The 21,675-nt window shown below is 40.3% G+C and overlaps 1 protein-coding gene across 5 annotated transcripts in view; it reads left to right on the top strand.

Annotated features, from left to right (window-relative positions):
• PALLD (palladin, cytoskeletal associated protein) overlaps positions 1-21,675 on the top strand; it is a 331,056-nt gene that overhangs the window by 117,616 nt on the left and 191,765 nt on the right. For all 5 annotated transcript variants that reach the window (XM_061584126.1, XM_061584129.1, XM_061584128.1 and 2 more), the window contains 4 exons: positions 15,883-16,061; positions 16,518-16,578; positions 18,715-18,820; positions 21,299-21,373. In XM_061584126.1, the coding sequence (XP_061440110.1) occupies positions 15,883-16,061; positions 16,518-16,578; positions 18,715-18,820; positions 21,299-21,373 (421 nt within the window). The remainder of the gene's footprint in view (positions 1-15,882; positions 16,062-16,517; positions 16,579-18,714; positions 18,821-21,298; positions 21,374-21,675) is intronic.

Raw genomic sequence — 21,675 nt, 5'->3', positions numbered from 1 at the left:
ACAATCCAATCCACTTCCTCTGTAGCTTGGAAGAATTTGGTAACATGTGCCTCTGAGCATATGATGAGTGGTGGTAACACCTGCAATCATTTCAAATAATAGAAATAAGACATGTGGTGCGCTGATCTTGTTTTTGCAGAGAGGAAACAACTATTAATACAGATGATATAGTTTAGGTAGTCACTTTAAATATGTTTGATTTACTTTGCAGTTGTGGTGAAGCATTTTCTTTCGCATCTGTTCCTGTGAATGTTTGAAGTACAGCAACACTTTGCATAATTTACACTAAAAAACCTCCAAAAACAATTGTAGAGTAATGGCACTGACTCTGCAGAATAGTCTCCAATGGACATCAGGAGTGTCTCAGTTTGCACAAGATAAAACAATGGAAGGTGAAATCTATTCTAGCAAATTTCAAGGTGTGCTGTATGTTTTTAATTGATGATGCCCACCTTTCCTTAAGTGGAGTGGTTTAAGCATAGCAGGCTGAACACATGCATCTTGAGTTTGTTTCTTCCAACAGCTAGATTCATTGTTTAAACAGCAACATACTTTAATCAGTCTGATTTTACATCAAACTGCAGTTTCAGATTCAACTGTTAATGCACCACAAATAGAAATAGAACATAACCTCCAGTTTGAAACACAAAAGGCTGTCTTCACCATCATATGATGTTGACCAATACAAAGGCTTTGAAATTAATAAAAATAAATTTGACACAGATTTCTAGGATGAATGAGAGAAATAGAATTTTCTAGATTAGATTCTCTGTAGAAACCATAGTGATACAGGAAAGAAGCAAAGCAAGAACACCAACAAACATACAAAAATGTAATTATCTTTGGAGTTGCAGTCCTGATTGCAGGTAGTGCCACCACTCACCATATGCTCAGAGGTACATGTTACCAAATTCTTCCGAGCTATACAGGAATGGATAGGACTGTGAAAGACCAACCCAAATTGTGTTTGCATTTTTACAAATTTGTAGGACAGTAGGATGTCTCAGACAGGAGGTCACATCTCCTGCTCCCCTGGTGCATTCACTATAGCTGGCCAATTTCCCTGTTTTTTAAAGTTTGATAGAAATATCTTTTGGCTATGGGTGTGTTCTTAAACCGCAAGGTGTTTTTTTGCCTATTAGTGAATTTCATTCTAGCCAGTCTGTGAAATTTAAGTCGCTAAGCAGAAAATTAGAAGAAAAATCTTCTCTCATAATCTTTTCATCAATATAATTCAACTAGGCACTTCCTTAGTCAGCAATTCGATCAGTGTCCTTTCATTACAAAATGAATAACTGAACAGCTGTGTTCTGTTCTACAGTCTAGCTATTAAAACTATATTATTATATAGCCATGAGAGTGGCTGTATATAGCAGGGCCCCGCTTACTGGCGCTTCGTATTCTGGCGTTCCGCTAATGCGGTGGCTTTAAATTGGGGGAAACTCCCCGTTTTAAAGCCGTTTTTGCTGCATTTTTGTGTGATGCGCCCCATTATACTCAATGGGTTCCACTTTACAGCGATTTCTGCTTTACAGTGGCAGTCCGGAACAGAACCTGCCGTATAAGCGGGGCCCACCTGCACTATAGTCAGCATGGATTTTTTGCATTCCACAATGTTAAATGGAAAATGCTCTCCATGCCATTCTGGTCCTTCCCATAAGCTCATTTCAAAACACAATCTTACAAAATGTATAGTCCTGAACTCAGAAACGCTTGTTTAACAACCCTCTAAATTTTCATGGTGATACACAAAACAGTCAGAGAGAATCGAGAGTTCAAAGTGTAAAAAGAGAGAGAGAAACAGACCCCTTTTTGACTTTATTCTGTCAGAGTTCTCATAATTTGTTGAAATTCATTAAAAATCAGCCATGTTCACAGAGTACCTGTAATCCTACTACTGACCTTGCCCCATACTCTGACCTTCATTGTCTGCAGTTTGAAAAATGCCTGGCTGATTTTTAATAAATTAAATAATTTTTTGCTTGAACTCAGTGATAATGTCAGGCATGCTCAGTAAGAACCAACTGTCAGTGTTCTAAAAGCCAGACTCACAGCTGCTTGGCTTGCCTAATCAGGGGGCCACACCAGACTTTGATTTCACTTGAGACAGTCATGGCTTCCCCCAAAGAATCCTGGGAAGTGTGGTTTGTGAAGGGTGCTGAGACGAGACTCCTATTGCCCTGACAGAGGTTCAGTGGCCAGAATGGTTTAACACTCAGCCTCTCTGTTTGAAGCTCTGTGAGGGGAACAGGTCATCTCTTAGCAGCTTTCAGCACCCTTCACAAACTACACTTCCCAGGATTATTTAGGAGAAGCCATGACTGTCTCAAGTGAAATCAAATCTAGTGTTGGTGTGCCATTATTGATTTGTAGGGCGGTACAGTATCTCACACAGGAGGTCAGTGCTCCCCTGGTGCATTCTCTATAGCTGCCCGTTTTCCCTGCTTTTTAAAGTTTGACAGAAATATCTGTGGGCTATAGGTACATTCTTAAACTGCAAGGTTTTTTGCCTATTAGTGGATCTTAAACCACTTGATTATGGTTAACTTTCACATAAGCGATTTCTATGCTTTATTTTCCGTTTTTTTCTCTGTAAATTTATCTGTGAAGCAGTAACATCTATCAGGAATAACACTGGACACACACTACTTTTTTTAGGATGTACAAGAAAAAAAGACTTTTAAAATGAATGGAGAATTGAAAGTTTAAATTTTCATTTATTTCAATTGTATATATTCTATTTGGACAGCATTTCCTTGGTTTTATTCCCATTAATTTCCCCCAGCCTGCTGTTGGTACCTGTAACCCTGCTTTTCATCCAAATTGCATGAACTTTTCAGGCTTTCTGCTGTTCCTTGAGGCATGAGAAATCCCAAATTTCCAAGGAATGAAAAAAGGATCCCCATTTTATAAACAATCACACAAAACATATAAATTAACATATTGTCTATCTCTTTACAAATTGTGGTCATCAGTGTTGCTACTCAAATACTAGCTTTAGGTATGTGTGGGCAAGTCCAATCCCACTTCTTTGTTTGACCTCAGGCTTAATACTAGCCCAATACTTTCTTGACCGTGCTCTGAGAAAGCTTCTTTACCCAGTTCAGCATAAAAGCAAGAGCTTCTACTAAAAACACCATAATCAGAGCTATTGCCTCTTAGCCTATACCTCTCTTAGCTTTTTAGGTCACTGCAAAAAGCTTCTCTCCCAGATGCTTCTGGGATAGAGGATTTTTCACAGAATTATATAATAGATATCAGGTCATCAAGCCCAACCCCCTGATCAATGCAGGAATCCAAATTAAAGCATAGCTTGCAGGTGGGGGGAAAACAAATAAATGAATAGGCTTTCATTTGGAATTCACTTATTTAAATTTCTATTATGTTTGTAACTGAAACAAATGGACCTAACTCATTTTAACGTCCCATCCCCTAGTATTTCACGAGGAGGGGATGAGTAATATCTTACACAGAAAGGATCTGGCAGTGTAGATAAAACCAGTGATCTTGATCCATTTGAATCTGGCTTCACGCCTGGTTCTGGTTAATGACCGGTATCAGGTGAGAGATGAAGAGAGCGCAACCCTGTTGATTCTCCTTGATCTGTGGCAGGGTAGATTTTGATACCATTAACTATGCCATCCTCGTGGAACCACTCTGTGCGTTGGGGATCGGAGGCACTGTGTTGTGGTGGTTCTGTTTATACAACAGCAGCATTGGGAGCCTCCTGTTCAGTACTTTAGCAATTATGCTGTGGGGTGCTGCAAAGTTTTAGTCTGTCCCTAATGCCATTTAGCATCTATATGAAGCTGCCGGGAACAGTAATTGAGGATTTAGAGCTTGGTGTTGTGAGTATGCAGAACATCCTCAGCTCTGTTTCTCCTTTTCACCTCAATCGGATAAAGCATTGTCAGTATCAGACAGTTAATGGGCTTGATGGGGCTCAAAAAACAGCTTGAATTCTGTCAAGTTGTGGTTACTACTGGTGGCCAGTTGTCATGTCTGGGAATTGGGTCTATGGCCTGTTCTTTTTTATATATATTTATAAAAATATTTATATGCCACCCTCTGATAAGACATCAGGGTGGTGTACAGCAACATGAACAACCTTTAAAAAATACAGCATGGAGTTGCACTCCCTACTCATGGAGCAGATTCATATTCTGGAGATATTCCTCAATTTAGCACTGTCATTTGAGATTCAGGTTGCTTTAGATGTGAGGGGTGCTTATTGCCATTTCCATCTGATGCACCAGCTATGATAGGGATTGTCTTGTCACTGTAGTGCATGTTCTTGTGACTAGGTTACTGTACCATGATCTACATAAGACTTCCTTTGAAGACAGACTGGAAACTGTAGCTAGTGCAGACTGCTGCCGCTAGAGTGTTGACAGATGTTTTGATGTATTATACCTATTTTGTGGATCTGCACTTGCTGCCTGTCTGTTACTAGGCCCAATTTAAGGTGTTAACTTTTCAAAACTTAAATGGCCTGGGACCCAGCTTTTTGAAGAGCACCTTTTTCCATATTAGCCTGCCTCGATCCTATGGTCACCTGGGCCCCTGCTCCTGCCAGCTCTCACTATACAGTGACATGCAGCAAGGCCTGCTCTGTTGTGGCAACCTGGCTACGGAACTCTTTCTCCCTCAAAGCACAGGTAGTGACATCGTTGGCATTCAGTCATCAAGTAAGAACATATATTTTCTCCTGGGCCTTTGGAGGAAATCTGTCATTATTTTATGTTGCTCCATTTTGTTGTGGTTGGTACTACTAATTATTGTGTTTTTAATGGTTTATGCTATATTAATTTTTCTATTATATTGGAAACCACCCTCTGATCATATGTATGGTGGAGAGCAGTGCAGACAGTTTCTAAATGAATAAAATAGAGGACACATGGTCACCCTATTTATAAGATGTTTGCCCTGCCTTCCCTTCCCACATATACAGTCAGAGTAGATTTTAATGAAAGGATTTTAACCACATAGAAAACTGCCTTATTTTGAGTCAGACCATTGCTCCATCTAGTTTAGTGTCATCTACACTGACTGACAGCAGCTCTCCAGGGGTGCCAGGACTGGAAAAGATTCCTATCTAGAAATGCCAGGGATTGAACCTGGGACTTTGGCATGCAGCGCATGTTCCCTACCATAGTTTCAACTCTTCCCATAAACCACTATGGCTCTGAAAAATACTGTTGTTGTGATGTGTGTTGGAAGTAGCTGATGTTTTCACATGTTGAGCTTTTGCTTGTGAAATCTTGGTACATGTCTGAAAGATTTCCAAATAAAGATGTCAAAAGAATGTATTTGTTATAATTTTTTAATGTGAGGCATCAGGTAGGAAAGGGGGTACTTTTTACTGGAGCATCTACTGCTGAGGGTACATAAGCCTTTTTTTAGTTCTACAGACTTCTTCTGAAGAATATGTAGGCCCAAAATCCATAAAACATGATCTAACCTTTTTTTACAAAAAGATTGCATTGTTCATAAAAATGTTTCCATGAACAAATTTCAGTTTTGTTTATCTTCACACTTACATTGTAAAAAACCTTGATAATTTTTTTTTTAAATCCCAAGTGAAAAATGATTTATTCTCTAGAAATGTCAGATTGTGGTAGATATGTCATGCTCAAGGGAGAACTGGAAGGGACAAAGTCAACACTTATAATATTTTTAACCATTCAGCTGGACAAAGAATAATAGTGGAAGCACTGTAGAATTTTGCCCAAGAAAAAACAGTAATAACTGGAGATCTTAATGGCACTGTTAATGCTGCAAATGACTGAAAGACCCAATAGTATCAAAATCTGACAACAAATTACACTTCTCATTTGAAAAGATTTTTTTATGATTTAGACATATTTCAGTTGAAAGATCTGTGGTGTTTCTATAGCCCCAAAATACACATTTCTCTGCCATGTTCTTTGACTCTGAATAATCTTGCTACAAGTTGCAAAATAGAAATGAAATCTCTTTACAGAGATCGCATACCTATTGGCTGCATGTAAAAGGAAAAACCTATCTCAGTGCAGATTTTATACTCTTGTTTTCAATGGCTAAAAGATAAATGTTTTTCATAATTGATAATAGAGGTGAGAGACTGGAGAACTGTGTGGGATACTTGTGAACTCAACATATGAGGTGGGGCCATACAAATACCTTTCCAATTAAAAAAGAAAAATGCTTGGAAATGTGACACTGTAGAGTGAGAAAGCAACAGGTATTTTTTTTTTAAAAAAAACCACTCTTAATGATAATAGTAAACATTAAGGATAAAATTGCCTTTTAATTTACAACTTATTTCTGTTTCCATCTTGTAATGACCAGAAGTATAATTCTCTCCTTCATCTGTCTTTTGGTTTTAGTACAACTGCCACTTTAAATTATCTTTTAAAAGGGTGTGGAAAGAAAGCCTTCATTATTCCTTGGTGGCCGTTACCAAACACAGGTTGCAGCAGGAGTATGCATTAGAGAAAACTGTGAACAGTTTCTTAAGACCCTAGTTTTTAGCTTCTCAGCTTTATTGCAGTTTCCTTTGCCTTTTTCTAATCCCAGATGTATAAACTTGGTTGCATTTTCATATAAATTCATATATTCTTTCCTATGACTAGATTGCTGTTGGAAGTTGCTGCAACCACAAAGGTAGGAAGAAAAAGACAAATTGTATAACTGGCTGACTTGAGTCAGTTCCAAATGCTAAACGCAGGGCTGACTCCAGGTTTCTGGTGGCCCCTGGGCACAGGCTATCGGTGGGCCCCATGCCCTCTTGCTTTCCTCCTCAAACCACACTCCTTTTCCCTCTTGGTCCCACCCCTTTTAAGAAAAACAACTCCTGGCTGATATGGCAAACGCTATTGTCAAAGAAAAACAGTACAACATCTTGAACGTTTGAAATGAGTGCCATTTCTTTATCATTGAATGGAAATACCACTCCCTCACTTCTAAAACAATCTCTTTGGTTCTCTCTACTGTAATTTCATTTCACACTTGTTATATTTTTATCTCCAAAGAAATTGTACAGACAAAGGATGTATATCAATAATAGTTGATACTGTAGCAACATCCATAAGTTGGATCTGCCGACAGGGTTCTCTGAGCGTTCAACCCCTTCGCTAGTGTCCCATTTGGCCCATTGCTGGAGCCAGACCTGGCTAAATGGGTGCTGTTATTCTCGTTATTATAATCCAAAGTAAAACTCAGATGCTAAGGCTACAATCCTTTGCAGATTTCAGTATGCCTAGATTCATGGCTTTCAGCATCCATAACTGCATAGCTTTAAGCCATTATGTTAGTGTAAATATGGAAAATGGAAATGGACTGCCTTCAAGTTGATCCCGACTTATGGCTACCCTATGAATAGGGTTTTCATGGTAAGTGGTATTCAGAGGGGGTTTACCATTGCCTCCCTCTGAGGCTAGTCCTCCCCAGCTGGCTAGGGCCTGCCCAGCTTGACACAGCAGCACAAGCCAGCCCTTTCCTTGTCCGCAACTGCTAGCTGGGGGCAACTGGGCTCCTTGGGACTATGCAGCTTGCCCACGGCTGCCCATGTGGCAGGGCACGTAACCCCCGAGCCACTCACTGTAAGGGTGATCTTTAGCTGGCCCTTTACACCCAGGAGACACCAGTGGGGATTTGAACTTACAGACTCTGGACTCCCAGGCAGGCTGTTCTCCCCACTGTGCTATACCAGCTGCTAGTGTTAATATAAGGAACCATTTTAATAAAAAGTCTGTGCTACCTATGTTTACAAGATCTGAACAGGGTGGTTCATGACAGATGCTCTTGGAGGTCACTGATTCATAGGGTCGCCATAAGTCGTAATCGATTTGAAGGCACATAACAACAACAAACCTATGTTTTCCTTCCCTGGCCTCGCTCATCACATTATTCAGTCATCTGTGCTGGTCATTGACCGTAACAATAAAGATTTGAATTTGAATTCACTCATTTGGTTAATAGGGAGAGGGTAATGAGTAGGGAAGAGTAAATAGGGTTGAAAATCACTCCATCCCATTTGACTCTGCATACTGAACAAGCAGCACTTTTATCTCATGTGTAGCTTGGGGAAGAAGTTAAATGCAGGCGGAAGTGTTGAGCCTCAGCTAACCCAGAATGGACAGGGAGGGGGGAGGCATGAGTTTCAGGCGCCTCCGCTGCCAGAGGAAGCAGAGTTGGGAGTTGTTGAGTCTGAGCAGGACCTTGTGGGAGGGGGTCAGCCTGCACACCAGCCAGTTCCCATGGGTACCGCACTCTCCGAGGAACAGAGCGCACCGCCCCCAGCTGATGCAGAAGACTTGTTGGGGGAAGCTCCAGAGACAGTGCCAGCTCCTCCCTTGCCAAGCAGTTCCCAGGAGGATACCAGTGTGGCACAGCCCCCTGATCTTGAGCCTGTTGCTCAGGAGCAGGTGTCTTCCGATGAGCCGTTGGAAACACTCCCCCTGTCCCCTCGCTCCCACCGCCGCGAGAAACGGACAGGGCAAAGACAGGAATTACGAAGGAGTCAGAGATTACGTTCGAAAATGTTCCCTTAAGCTTGCCGCTTACAGTGGGGAGTCGTTGAGTCAACTTCCTTCACACGCTGCAGAGCATGTCTAGAGTGTAGTTACGGATTCTAGTGAGTTAGCGCAGGGTTTTCTATGAAGCGCAATGCCTTTGATGTATCCATTACTCTAATAAAATGAGATTTACTTGCACCCACGCTTCAGCCTCGTCTTTCCGGCTCTGGACGGGACAGGAAGAGACAATGTTTTCAACAACCAAACCTCCCTCCCCCACATCTAGTTAGCTTGATTGTGTGAACCTACCATCACCTGATCATCCAGGTATTGTTTGATAAATGTGATTCATCTGAATTGCATGTCTGCTCCTGATACATGAAGAGATCTTATTTACCATTTGGGAGAAGAATACAAAAAAAGGCTGCTCCAGAGTATGAGGGAGAGAACTTGCCCTGGGGTGACTTGGCTGTGTGTTGGACAATGTTTTCCCCCAAAGAGCAGCTTGCAAATGGAAGTAATTGTAGTAACACCAGAATAACATCTAGTTGCACAAGAGAATTTCAATTTATTATTTAGTGCTCAAGATCAGACACAATGGCCTGGTTTGCATGTCATGCTAAACCATGCTATGGCTTAGCACAAATGTGAGGGCTCTTGGAAAGGAGAACAAAGCTGCGTTGCTCTTCCCCACACGTTCTGCTGCTGTGTGCTGAGCCAAGCCATGGTTTGGTTTAGTATGTGTCATCTGGACTTGGCTTAGCTGCCTCCAGGCTAACCGTGAGCTGTAACCAAGGTTTGTTCTAATGTTTTCAGCTTGTGGTTTGTACAGCAGAGCTAAATCATAATGCCAGATTTGGATGACATGCTAAGGGAAACTATTGCTTAGCTTAGTACAGCAGCAGAATGATTAGGGAGGAACAAAGCTGCCACAGTTTCCTCTCCCAGAGCCCGTGCATTCATGCTAAACCATGGTTTGGCTTAGCACAAAGTGTGTACCAGGCCTATGTATCCTCAATCTCTTGTTCCTTACATTTTCCCCCCTGTCTCAACTTCTGTCTTTTCTGCTTTGACTGATGGAAGAGAAAATGTATTTAGAAACACACTTATTAATGTGGGATGATTGTAAAATACAATGAGCTGATACTGGGAAAGCAAGAAATGAAAGGGTTATGGCTTGCTGTGGTGGTATCCTGGCTCATTGCAGAAGATATTGCAGTGTTGGGACAGGTGATAAGTTTTCATTTGCAAGAAAAAAGGTTACTCAACGCCCTTATAGGTTACAAAGGCAACTTATAATGCCACAAATGAAGGCTGCAATCCAGCCCAGAGTTATATATGCATGCCACTGGAACATAAACACATGTAACTGTGGACTGGGTGGCAGCCAACATCCTTTCTTCAAACTGAAAGGAATGGCATTGAAGGGTGTGAACCCCCTCGCCTTCATTAATCTTCTTGAAGAGCCAGCTCTGTAGCTAGCAGCACAATGATTATCTTTTGTCACATCTAATTGGTTGTTTTTTATCCTCCTAACAAGATAGAATATGGAATCAAAATCTAGTGTCTATGCTGGGAATTGCTCTAGGAAGGACATGCAGTAAACAGAATTGATTTAGTGAAAACCACGACTGACAGGATGTTAAAACAACATACATAAAGCAGTGACAAGAGTGTATATTTTTGTTTCCTCTATGTGAACTTAATGCCACAGAGTGTGTATATGTGTGTGGGGAAGAGAATAAGAACTAAGATACACTTTGCTTCATCACATCTAAGTTTGGGACTCCTAAGGTTATCTTTCTAGTACATCAAAGGCTTTCCCTCTGGTCCCTCTTCGTTCCCAGCAATGATTGCTTAGCTGCTGAAATGTGATGAAACTGCTCTTGGAAACTGTGTCACAGCAAGCAATTAACATGTGTCTAATAAGTTCATTTCTCTTTTGTCTTTGCTCATTCTGAACAACTGATGCCCAGACCAGAGTTGTTTACTTAAAATTCCCATCATTGTTCCTGGTTACTGGTCACTTAAAAACAGTGCCCAGTGTGTTCCACAACCCATTGATGTTATATGTATTTATCTAAATGAAATTATCTTGGATACAGTAAAACATAATTCACCATCTCTGTTCTCTATATAATCAAACCTAAGCTCAGCAAGGAAGATCTCATGAAATCCAGGCTCTTCACAGTTTCCGAATTGGAGCTTGAGTCACCACTGCAGCATAGAAAAGGGGATGGAGAGTACAAAAATACTGGCAGCTGAACTCACTGGATGCATTTGTTTCCAGAACCTGTTTGTACAATTGGGCCAAATGAGGCTACTGAGTAAACAAAGGACATTTATTAGTTCCATGCAGAAGTGATATTTTTGGGGGAGCACAATAGGGCACACAATAGGAGCTTGTTGGATTTTAATTAGAAGAAAGGAATGGTATAGTGTTTTAGTTCCATCATCAACATTTTCTAGCCTTAAGGGATATAGGGTTTATCCTTTCTTCCTGCATGGGGCAATTGTGTATGTTGTTTTTCATTAGCATGAATGGGAGTCACTTCGCATTTATTTATTATTTATTTATTTAATTACGCTTTTAAACCGCCCTATAGCAACGAGCTCTCAGGGCGGTGTACAGCAAAATAAAACCACATTTAAAAAACGAACAAGTGTGGATTAAAACATACAATATAAAACATATTTAAAAACAAAATTAAAATGCGAATAAAATAAAAATACAATTACAGTTAAGTTTAAAATAAAATAAAATTTAAGTTTAAAAGTTTATTGTAATGTCTATTGTACATTGATTAAAGAAGGCAACATTCCTATTATGGAGTCCATCTTAAATAAAAATAAACATTATTTCATGATGTTATTTTTTTACTGAGGCATAAGTTCTATTTTGTTAACCGCATACGAAGAAATGCAAGCATGTCATATGGCACTCTATTTGTAGAGGTTCATGTTTTGGAATTTGTACATGGTCAACATGATCTAAATTGATCTGATGGTGGGATGATTTCATTCAATGTGTATTCACTAAAACATAGACAATGTGTTGGTGGATAATTTTCTTTGATGTTTGTGGACCAGGGCTAGACAAAGGACAGCTTTGTCATATATAAAAGTGCCCGTTGGCTGCTATAACTTGAAATGCCAGCTAATAAGGGAACTTTTCTTAAACAGTAATGGATATTATTGAACTGTAACTCATTTGCCATTGGCCATCATTCTGGCCATGTGGAATGAGCACACAAAGGTGGGGGCAGCAGGCTCTCACCACCAATCTACATGTGTTCATTTCAGTGACCAAAAAGTGAGTCTGCATCCACTCACTTGTGTATGTGCATGGATAGGGTGAGGATGGAGCCTGCTGATGTGGTGCCATCCCACCACTGTATGTCTGTTCAGCATGGTAGAAGAGCTGAAAGGACTATTGTGCAGCAAATATGGCTGTTGTATATATAACCCCACCAATGATAAGATGTCATCAAGTATTGGGAATCAGTTTTTTAGAAGCTAAATTTCATTACACTCTGAAAACAGGCTGGCATTTGGGCAGAATTTGGAGTTCCTGTGTGATTTCTTGGAGTTATATTTTTTCCCCAGTGCACATTCTCATTTTTACTGTATTATTCCTAACAAGTTCTTTGTGGTGGCAAAGTAAATTCTTATTCCTTCTGAAAATCTGGTCTTGGATCATCAAGTAGCCATTGCAAAATTACTTCATCATGGGGTCATGCTGTACCCACAAGCTGTCACCCCATATACAAATGGGTCTTGATAACAACTAGAGATGGACAAAACTATCTTGATCAGGTCCATGTCCCTTGCAAATGGGTAGATTGGCAAGTTTTAAATTGTTTTCAAGAATTAACGACATAGGCTTCCCTGGTTCGTTGATTCATTTAAACAAACAGCAAATAGAAGCACAGTACTTGCCACACTTCTTGAAATCATTTGACTCAAAAGCCCCTGGGATGCTATTGTACATTATTATGTGCCACCGCTTCTTGGATAATTGTATGGAGTACAAGATAGTTGCCACCATGTACCTGTGGGTGCAGCCATCATTTTTCCTGTACAATGTCCGTGCTACCTTACAGTGTCCCTGCAAGTAGCTAACAAGGATTCTTTTTTAAAAAGAAAGAAAGAATGAAACAGTGAAGCCCTCAGACCATCTTGTACAAATTTAAGTTGGGATGAACCATGCTTTGGACAGGTTCATAAACATGCAAACTAATCCATGTGCTGACATTGTATGATCCAGCAGGTGTGGAGTAGGGAGATTCATTCCAAATTGCATAGTGAACTGAAATCCTCCCCTAATAACAAGATAACAACATAATAAGAGCCCTGCTGGATAAGACCAAAAGCCAATCTGATCCATCATTCAGTTCTCTTGATGACCGGCCAGATGCCTATGGGAAGCCTGCAGGTAGGACGTGAGCTCCACAGGTCTTTTCTGCTTGTGATCCTCAGCTATTAGTATTCAAAGTCCTACTGCCTCTGATACTGGAGGTAATATGTAGTCAACATGACTAGTAGCCATTTGATAGCCATAAAGAATTAGGCACATTCATAAATGTGCCTAATCCCATTTTAAAGCCATCCAAGTTAGTGGGAATTGCCATACCTTGTGGTGGTAAATTCCATAGTTTCTATGCTCTGTGTGAAGAGGTACTTCCTTTTACCTGTCATGAGCATCCTACCCTTCTGCTTCACTGAATAATGGGTTCAAATATTGAGAGAAAGGAAACTTTTTTCTATCCATTTTCTCCATAACATGCATAACTTTATACATCTCTGTCATCGCCCCCCTTTTTTTAAAAAGCCCCAAATATTGCAACCTTTCCTCATAGGGAAGTTGCTCTAACCCCTAGGTCATTTTGATTGCCTTTTGTGTGTCTTGTTCAGCTCTACAGCTTCCTTTTTTGGTCCATTAACCAAAACTGTACACAGTTTTTCAAGTGTGGTTACAAACCACACCATAAAAAGAATACAAGGGCTTTACGTATTTTATTACAGAGGGTTTGATACCATTCAGTTACGGGTTCTGCTGCTTACCTGAATACTTACCTGAGAGGCTTCATTTGTTTAGTTCTAGAGTTCTTCTCTAGTTGTTCATAAATTAAACTGAAAGGGACTTTGGGTTCTAGGGTTTGTATGTAAGCAAAATAATTACCTATATGTGATATGCTGAATCTGCTCACTGTTCCTCTGGAATCACTGTGGTTTCTTTCGGGAAAGCAAAAAAAGTTAACAAAATTATACACACACACACACACACATACACACACACACACACACACACACACACACACACACACACACACACACACACACATATATATATATATATATATATATATACATACAGGGGCTTTAACTTAGGCTGAAGAGGCAAACCCTCATTTTCTTTTAAAAGAAAGCATAGCAGTTAATCCATAGTTGCTCTGGTTGAAATTTGATCTGCCAGACCTCTTGTTTGGAAAAGGAAAGTTCTGTCCGCTAAAAATGAGTTATAAGTCTTATGTGAGAAATGGTATCTGTAGGGTGATGTGATCTATCCTGGAAGCATTAACCTCTAAAACATTAAGGGCATGGAGGGTAATAATATACAACATAGTTGTGTCAATTAGGCATCTGCAAGAAAGATTCAAGCATACTGGATTGTGGAACAGTAATAAACACTAAGAAGACTGATTACCTACCATGTCTTGCAGCAGATTTAGGACTTTGTAACCTCTTTTCAACTTAATTCAAGTTACTGTTTAAAAAATTAGAGATTAACCTTACTAGTTGAAGCTCAGGACAATGTTAATAGTCAACATGAATGCATACCTTGCTGGCTGTTTGGGAGGATAAAAACTGTCGTGTTGAAAAGATGCCATTCCTTTTAAAATTCAATAAAATACCATGCTTCTATTCAGGTTCATGGAGCTGCTTCACACAGCACTTCCCCTCCCCTACACATGCATTAGTGTTCATGTTAGATAATGTGTATACCTTATTAAGATAATATGTTTCCTTCGGTTGACATACATGCATGTGCTGCATATTTATGAGGTAGGCATTTCTGACACAGAAAAAAAGTAGTGCGTGAAAGCAACCAGCGTTCTCTTGAAATGAAGAGCTTAAGATTCTCTTAATGCCCAGACTTAGTATGCAGTTGAGCACCCATAAAAATAACTAGAACCAAATACGTTCTTTTTTCATGGACCTGAGAGAATGGGAGGGGGTGTATTCAACTGTGAAACATTCTGTGAAAGTGCAGATTCTTGTGGCCTATAAATCCCTGCAAACGGTTATGGGTATCGTTTTTTAAAAAACAAAAACAAAAGCATAGATAATGCACCCTGGTTTTTTGGCCTTCAGGGAGGAGTGGGGTTTCTGGTGGAAAAAATGGTTTATTGCTTCTCTTCCAGTGCTTGGCTAGTCCCTCAGTAGGACTTGTTAATCTGCTTCTCATAAATAAAGGTTGGCCCTGTTGCTATGACTAACCCCTAAACTATGCATTGTGGGATGTTGAACAAGAGCATGATTCTGTCTGAAGCAACATCAGTTGAACAAAATCTGATTAGCCCAACTAGTCCACTGTTGCCAGTGAGGACAGCCATGTTTCACTAAGCAAGGACAACTTACTGATGTTTTAAACTAATCCATGTTTGCCAGCTAAGTTTGACACCTTAACATTTAAAATTATTATGCAATGCAAACTTATTTCTATATAGTCCTGTTACATGGGCCCTATTGTATTATTTCTAAGAACAGAGTATGTGACAGTTTTGGATCAGCTTAGATGCTGATGCTCTGAAACATCTTGATCTGCTTATTTGCCATTAGAAGCAATCACTTACCAGAATGGCCTCTGGCAATAGACTTTCTTTTAAAAAGAAGTTAGTCTCATGGATGGCAGTAGGCTTCACTACCGCCCAATCTCTGCATAGTAATTGTATCCTGCTTTTTTAAGGTTCTCAGTTGTATGGGTTGAGCCCTCTGAATGTACAGTTCTGTGTGCAGGAATCTTTCCAGACTTTATAATGAATGCATGTAGATTAGAGCCTACAACCCCGCCACACACATGATAATAGCAACATATTCAAAGGGCTATAATGTTTGTTATAGCAAGATAAACTTTAGGAAATGCCTTCCCAACTAGCCCTTAACAAGCCATTGACTAACAGTCTTGTTTCTTGCATATTTCTTTGTAAGATGCTTCTAAAAAGAACAAGTATTTCTCCCATAGATTTCTTCTCTGAATGAATCCTTCTTGATTTACATGTCTGCTAGTACTATGTAGCAGTTTCATTATGTACACATTCATCAATGCTTTTTCTTTTCTGATCTGGCTTTCTTTTTCTTTTCTGTGGTATATTGATCGCAGGTGGTTCTGTGAAGGCGAAGAGCTGCAAAATTCTCCTGATATTCAGCTCTGTTCTGAAAGCGGAGGACTCCACACACTAATTATAGCAGAAGCCTTTGAGGACGATACAGGGCGCTACTGTTGCCTGGCCTCAAATTCTGTTGGTTCTGATTCTACTTCAGCGGAACTATTTGTTGAAGGTAAGAGAGAGCAGCAGCCAAGTGAAGAGGCTGCCTATGCCATATCCAATACAAGGAGTGAAAACATTATGCTTTTAGATTCTCTTGGTTCCAAGCGACTGGCCCCACCTTGTACAAGGCTGAAGGGATTATGAATGACTGCTTGTATGTATGTATCTTATTCTGCCCATTCTTCAGTGGTTACCTGGACATGTAATTAAGAGTCTAATGTGTTCATTGCAGTCCTGTAGTACTCAGGGTGGCCAGCTCCTTTTCGTAAGGTCTAGAAAGCTACAGTGTTCAGAATAAGACTTCTGAAAACCATTTGATGAAGTGTTGAAATGACACTGAATCATAAATGGGTTTGTTATCATTCTGTAGGTTCAGGATAGAAGTTTGTTTTTAAACTTCTTGTTTTGAAGCATTGCGGATGACAACTTCATGGTCTATGAATGTATTATTTTCTACCCCCTGTAGGTGCCAGCTCTTCTGATTCTGACAGTGAAATTTTCAGATCAAAATCTGGAGGCATGCCACAGTAAGTTTACATAGCAAAACTTAATTATAGACTATGTTTCTAGGACACTCTGGAAGGATTATTGCAAAGTTGTTCTGCTTCACCTACTGCAGTCACTCAGTGGAGGAAAAGGACTAACCAGGGTTAATTAGTGATCAGTTCGTGTTAAAATCCTGTACTGAATGTCGAGCATGGGGGAGCACAGACACAGATTCTGGTTCAGAGTCTCTAGAAAATTTATGCTGCCTGTTATTTGTTCTGCAGAAATAGTCGACTACATTTTCATACTGCTGTGTCTTTTTTTTACTATATGCTTGTACAGAGAAATAATGATCACCTTTTTTTAGGTATACCTGGTATTCTGCTATATCTGAAATAATGGTACAGCAACAAAATATTTGTAACCCTTTGTTGAACACATGCCCTTTCTTCTGTTTTGTGACTGAGTGTACATACATGAATATGCATGGTACCAAATTCTGAAGGCAGACTTCTGAGTGCGTTGGAAGTATATCCATCAGAGTATTTGCATTTTGTCTATTGGAAAGGACTCCAAAGACTCCCTGAATAGAATGTTTTACAGTTTTGCAATTTAAACACTAGGATTAAAGATTCATTTTATAATTCTTGTCCACTACATTGGAAGTGTTGTGCAAAGTCATATTCCCAGCTGCTGGTTCTTGTTGCTGTTGGCATTAGGCAATAGGCAAGTGGATGAGCTTCTGTTGACTTGTTAATGTCCCTGATTGTGGCAGACCATGGATGGCCTTTAGCAAGTCACAGCCTCTCAATCCAATCTGTCCCAAAGAGCAATTGTGAGGATAAAATGAGAAGCCAACTGGAGGCCTTCATGCCAAATCCAGTACTCTGAGAAATATCAGTTGGCAACCCAGAGGCAAGATAAACATTTGAAGAAATTGGCAGTGAGACTAGATAGTGGGTGATCCCTTAATAAACTACCTATGTCAAGATCTCACATTCCTGAAATACAGCGATATTGTTTTGAAGAAGCATCTGAGCAGTAGTCACTGATCCAAGCAACGTAAGCAGTCTAAGCCCCCCAGAGATGATGCACAATTTGCAGGCCAATGCCTTGCCATGCCTAATAAAAACATGGCACTGCACTTAATTTTTTTTAATCTCAGGGAAAGTCACACTGACACTTAAGTAGCTTCCCTGTCTCAGTAAGAAGCTAGACTGTTACGCAACTTAGTTCATCATGGCTGTCCTGCAGTTGCTGAATCCAGTAGTTGTCCAGATCTAACTGGGTCAGATCAATATGTACAAGATCAGACTAACTGTCCATCTAGCCCAGTGTTTTCTACTGGTGATGGATCTCCAGGGTCTCAAGAACAGGTCTTTGCCATCGCTTGCTATCTGCTACTTTAATTGCAGACTTCAGAGGACTATGCGAGGCTTGCTCTGCATACTTGGTTCCAGCCTTCTCCAAACTGTTGCTTTCCAGATGTTTTGAACTATATCTCCCACTGGCCCTGGCCTTTGGCCATGCTGGCTGGGGTTTATGGGAACTGTAATCCCAAAACAACTGGAGGACACCACTATGGGGAAGTCTCATTTATTGTTTCAAAACGAGTTGCTGACAAAGAGTATGTGATGACTTGTCCTCATCCCCTGGTGGCATGAGGATCTAAAATGAAATTTAACTACTTGAATGACCAGTTCATCCCAAGAAAATTATAGGGAAAAAGTTATCCTGGTTTGACTTTGAGCAGTCAGCACATGAAATATTCAAATCTTCACATGTCAGAGCATGTGTGGCTTACCTTTAGCCCTCCAGAGGTTGCCAGACTGTAGCTCTCATCATTCCCTACTATTGGCCATGCTGACTGGGTCTCATGGGAACTGGAGTCCCACAATCTCTGGAGGGCCACAGGTTAGCCACCCCTGTGCTTCATCTTTAATGTGGTTAAGTAGTGTGCAACATGCTGAATCTTTTGTGGGTGAGCTGGTGTGCCTTATTAGTTAAGACACAGTGGAAGTGGGAAGTTAGTAGTGGGCTAGGCTATTTCTGTGGCTACTGGAGACTGAAGTGATCATGAGAAGAAGCTCTTCATTGTGCTTCACCCAACAGAAAGGTGAAAGAGGGAAGCTTTTTATAGGAATGCTTACTGACTAGTTCTTGTCTGACTTATTCAGGGCCCAGAAGAAAAGCACTTCTGTTTCTTTAACAATAGGATCTTCTGCTCCAAAGGCTGGAATCACTACAGCAGTAATCCAGCCTCTATCTGTGCCTAATCATCAGGTATGTAGAGGTCTCATTTTTAAGGCATCAAAACTTGACTCAAGTTCTTGGTAGCATGCTGTGACATGTTTGCACAGCACTTTGCAGGTAAAATGTCTCCCATCCTTTCTACCTTGGACTCCTCTTAGATGCAGTTGTTGTACATGAAATGTCAACTGCCTTTTTACCAAAGTTGCTTGGGTGACCGAGTTTCATTTGCAGCTTGAAGATGAAGACAGGAGTTTTGCAGGGGTTTGGCTGACCACTGTTCTCTGGATCTTTCAGTAAGTGGTTAATTGCCACTTGCTGAAAAAACTGACCACTTGTATTAAAGCTATAGCAAACGCCACCATTAATAACACAATTCTATGCATGTTTATTCATAAGTAAATGTCACTGTGCCCAAAGGGCCCTGCTCCCAGGTAAATCTGCCTAGAATAGCAGGCTAGGAGGTGATGAGGTCCAAGGGTCTGTCAGCAGGATGTTTCTGAAAATGTAATCCCCAAACCCATTAGATCCAGAGAAATATAGCCAATCTCAAATCTTCCATACCTGGACAAAATAATTCAGTGGGTGATGGATCTATTTTCTTGTGAGCTTCAAGATGTGGAATCATAACTCCGAGCAGCAATTCCTAAACGCTACTTTTTTTTAATGTGGTGGGAGCCGCAATTAGGAAGGACTAGTGGTTAGCTTCTGAAACTGCTTCTTGCCATCCAACACCAGCATGTCATTCTTTCACTTCTTGCCTGCCAGAATCTGATTACCAGTATGATTGATGGCTCCAGTTGCCAGCCAAATGGTACACCTCTGCAGTCTAGTCATCCCTCCACCCATACTAAACTTTGATGTTCAGATCATGCCATAGGCTCATGGTTTTTCAGGGTATTTACCAGTTGTGGAAGATTACAAACAAAAGCACTGTCTGTTACAAACAACTAGTGAAGCAGTCCCTAAGCAAGTGGGTCCTAAAGCTGTCAGCCCAAAAAGGAAAACTGGTGAACCTATCAATACCTGGAACCTATTGAACTTTGATCCCAAGCCCCACCTAAAGGCAAAGTGCTAGGCCCTATAAGAGCTAATAATACAATTTCACAAATATCAAATAGTGATGTCTTAAATGCTGTGGAAGCCCTGAATTTACACTGCTTACTCTCCCATATTCTCTTGTGTACCATAAGGTATGGTACACAGAAGAACAGGTGCTTTTATTGTGCCTGCCTAAATATCCCTGTTACTTCCTTCCCACAGACTAAAAGGTGGTACTATTTATTCCTCACATTTCCCACACAGCTACCACCTTGGTTATAAATGCTTTCAACCTGCAGCTTCCTCACTCCCCACACTACAGTATAGGCCATATGCTTCTGATATGAATGGAATTTGGGTGAGGTGGTGGTGAAGCATGCAGTAGCAAACAGTCTTGAGGTTAGCCCCTTTTGCCCTACTAATGGCACTCCTTCCTAGCTCTGAAGTTCAATAATTTGTGTAGAGTGTTGTGTGCCCTATTGACTACAAAAGTTCTCACAATCTTGTCTGTCGTTTGTGTCCTTTGTTCTTTTCACATTTCCTAGTCACTCCTGTATGTGTCCTTCCATGTTGCTTCCTGCTTTTGTTCTTTTCTTCTCTTACTGTAGATTCCCACTCCCTCCACAAAACTTTTCCTGCAGCATCAAACTTCTGCTCTCAGCCTTTGCTGCATATTCAGTCCATGTTATTACTTAGAGACTCAGATGGTACCTTAGTAGCATGGGAACTACTGCAGCAAGTAGCATCCTGTACCTTCTGACAGTAATGTCAGAAGTTCCAGATCATGTAGGAAGAACCTATAGCACAGCACTTTCTCATAGAAGTGTTTGTCCCAGCTCCTGGGAAGGCAATGCAGGCACTGTCTAAAGCTTCTGATGTTAAGAGAGTGGCACAGGAGATGCTGCACGTGCCACCCAGCTAAGGTCATGGCAGAAAGTGCTCTTGGTCATCAAGCTGTTATCACAATAAATCTTTGTCCTGTCCCTTTTGCCAGAAACCATAATAGTGTAGCATATTTGTTGGTATTCACACCTCCTTCTGAATTATGGCCATTCTCTGATGAGGTTGAGGAAGGACCTTTAAAATATTTCCCGATGACATCATAAATGAGCCCCTTCCAGTCAGAAACGTAATGCTCATGTTGAGGATTGGACCATTAAATGTTAAATGGCAGTAATTGCAGTCAACGTCGTCTAAGGGTATTCAAAATCAGGATATGCAAAGAACTTATTGGAAGATTATGTTCTCAATACACTTCATTTTGTTACTATAAATGGTCAGTACTGGGCAAAAACTGGCAACTGTTTTTGCTGAATCAGCAAAATAAAATCCTAGGGTAGTAGCATTGGAAGAATACATATACTATCTTGGTAAGTATGTATAACTGGGATAGGAATATATGATTGCAGACACATTGTATTACGAACACTACTGACACTTTGCATATGTCTGGGTTTAACTGTTTTCCAGGTCCAAAGTCCTACTTCATACCTCTGCAGATTAGATGGGTCAAAACCTAGTCATGCTGCGCCTATCTTTACAAAGGTCTGTTTTCCCCCCCTCTGAAATGCTAACTCTGTCCTTTTGGGATGGATAGCAGCATGTTTTTCAGTGCAAGGATAATGAAAATTCTATTAAAATTATTGAATCAATATGGGATGATAATAGGTTTTTAGGGAAGGCACCTTTTCTAAAATAATTATTTTTATTCTCTTTTATCAACTTATTTTGAAGTATAAACTTTTTTTAAAGAAAACTCATCATATGGGTGATAATGAAAGTTTATGCCTTCAACGTAACTGAGAAGAAAGCCACCTGAATGTACTCTTGTTCAAGCATGACTGAAA

Source organism: Rhineura floridana, chromosome 9 (genome assembly GCF_030035675.1).
Source record: "Rhineura floridana isolate rRhiFlo1 chromosome 9, rRhiFlo1.hap2, whole genome shotgun sequence".
Classification (NCBI taxonomy): Eukaryota; Metazoa; Chordata; class Lepidosauria; order Squamata; family Rhineuridae; genus Rhineura; species Rhineura floridana.
This window is presented reverse-complemented; position numbering and strand designations above follow the sequence as displayed.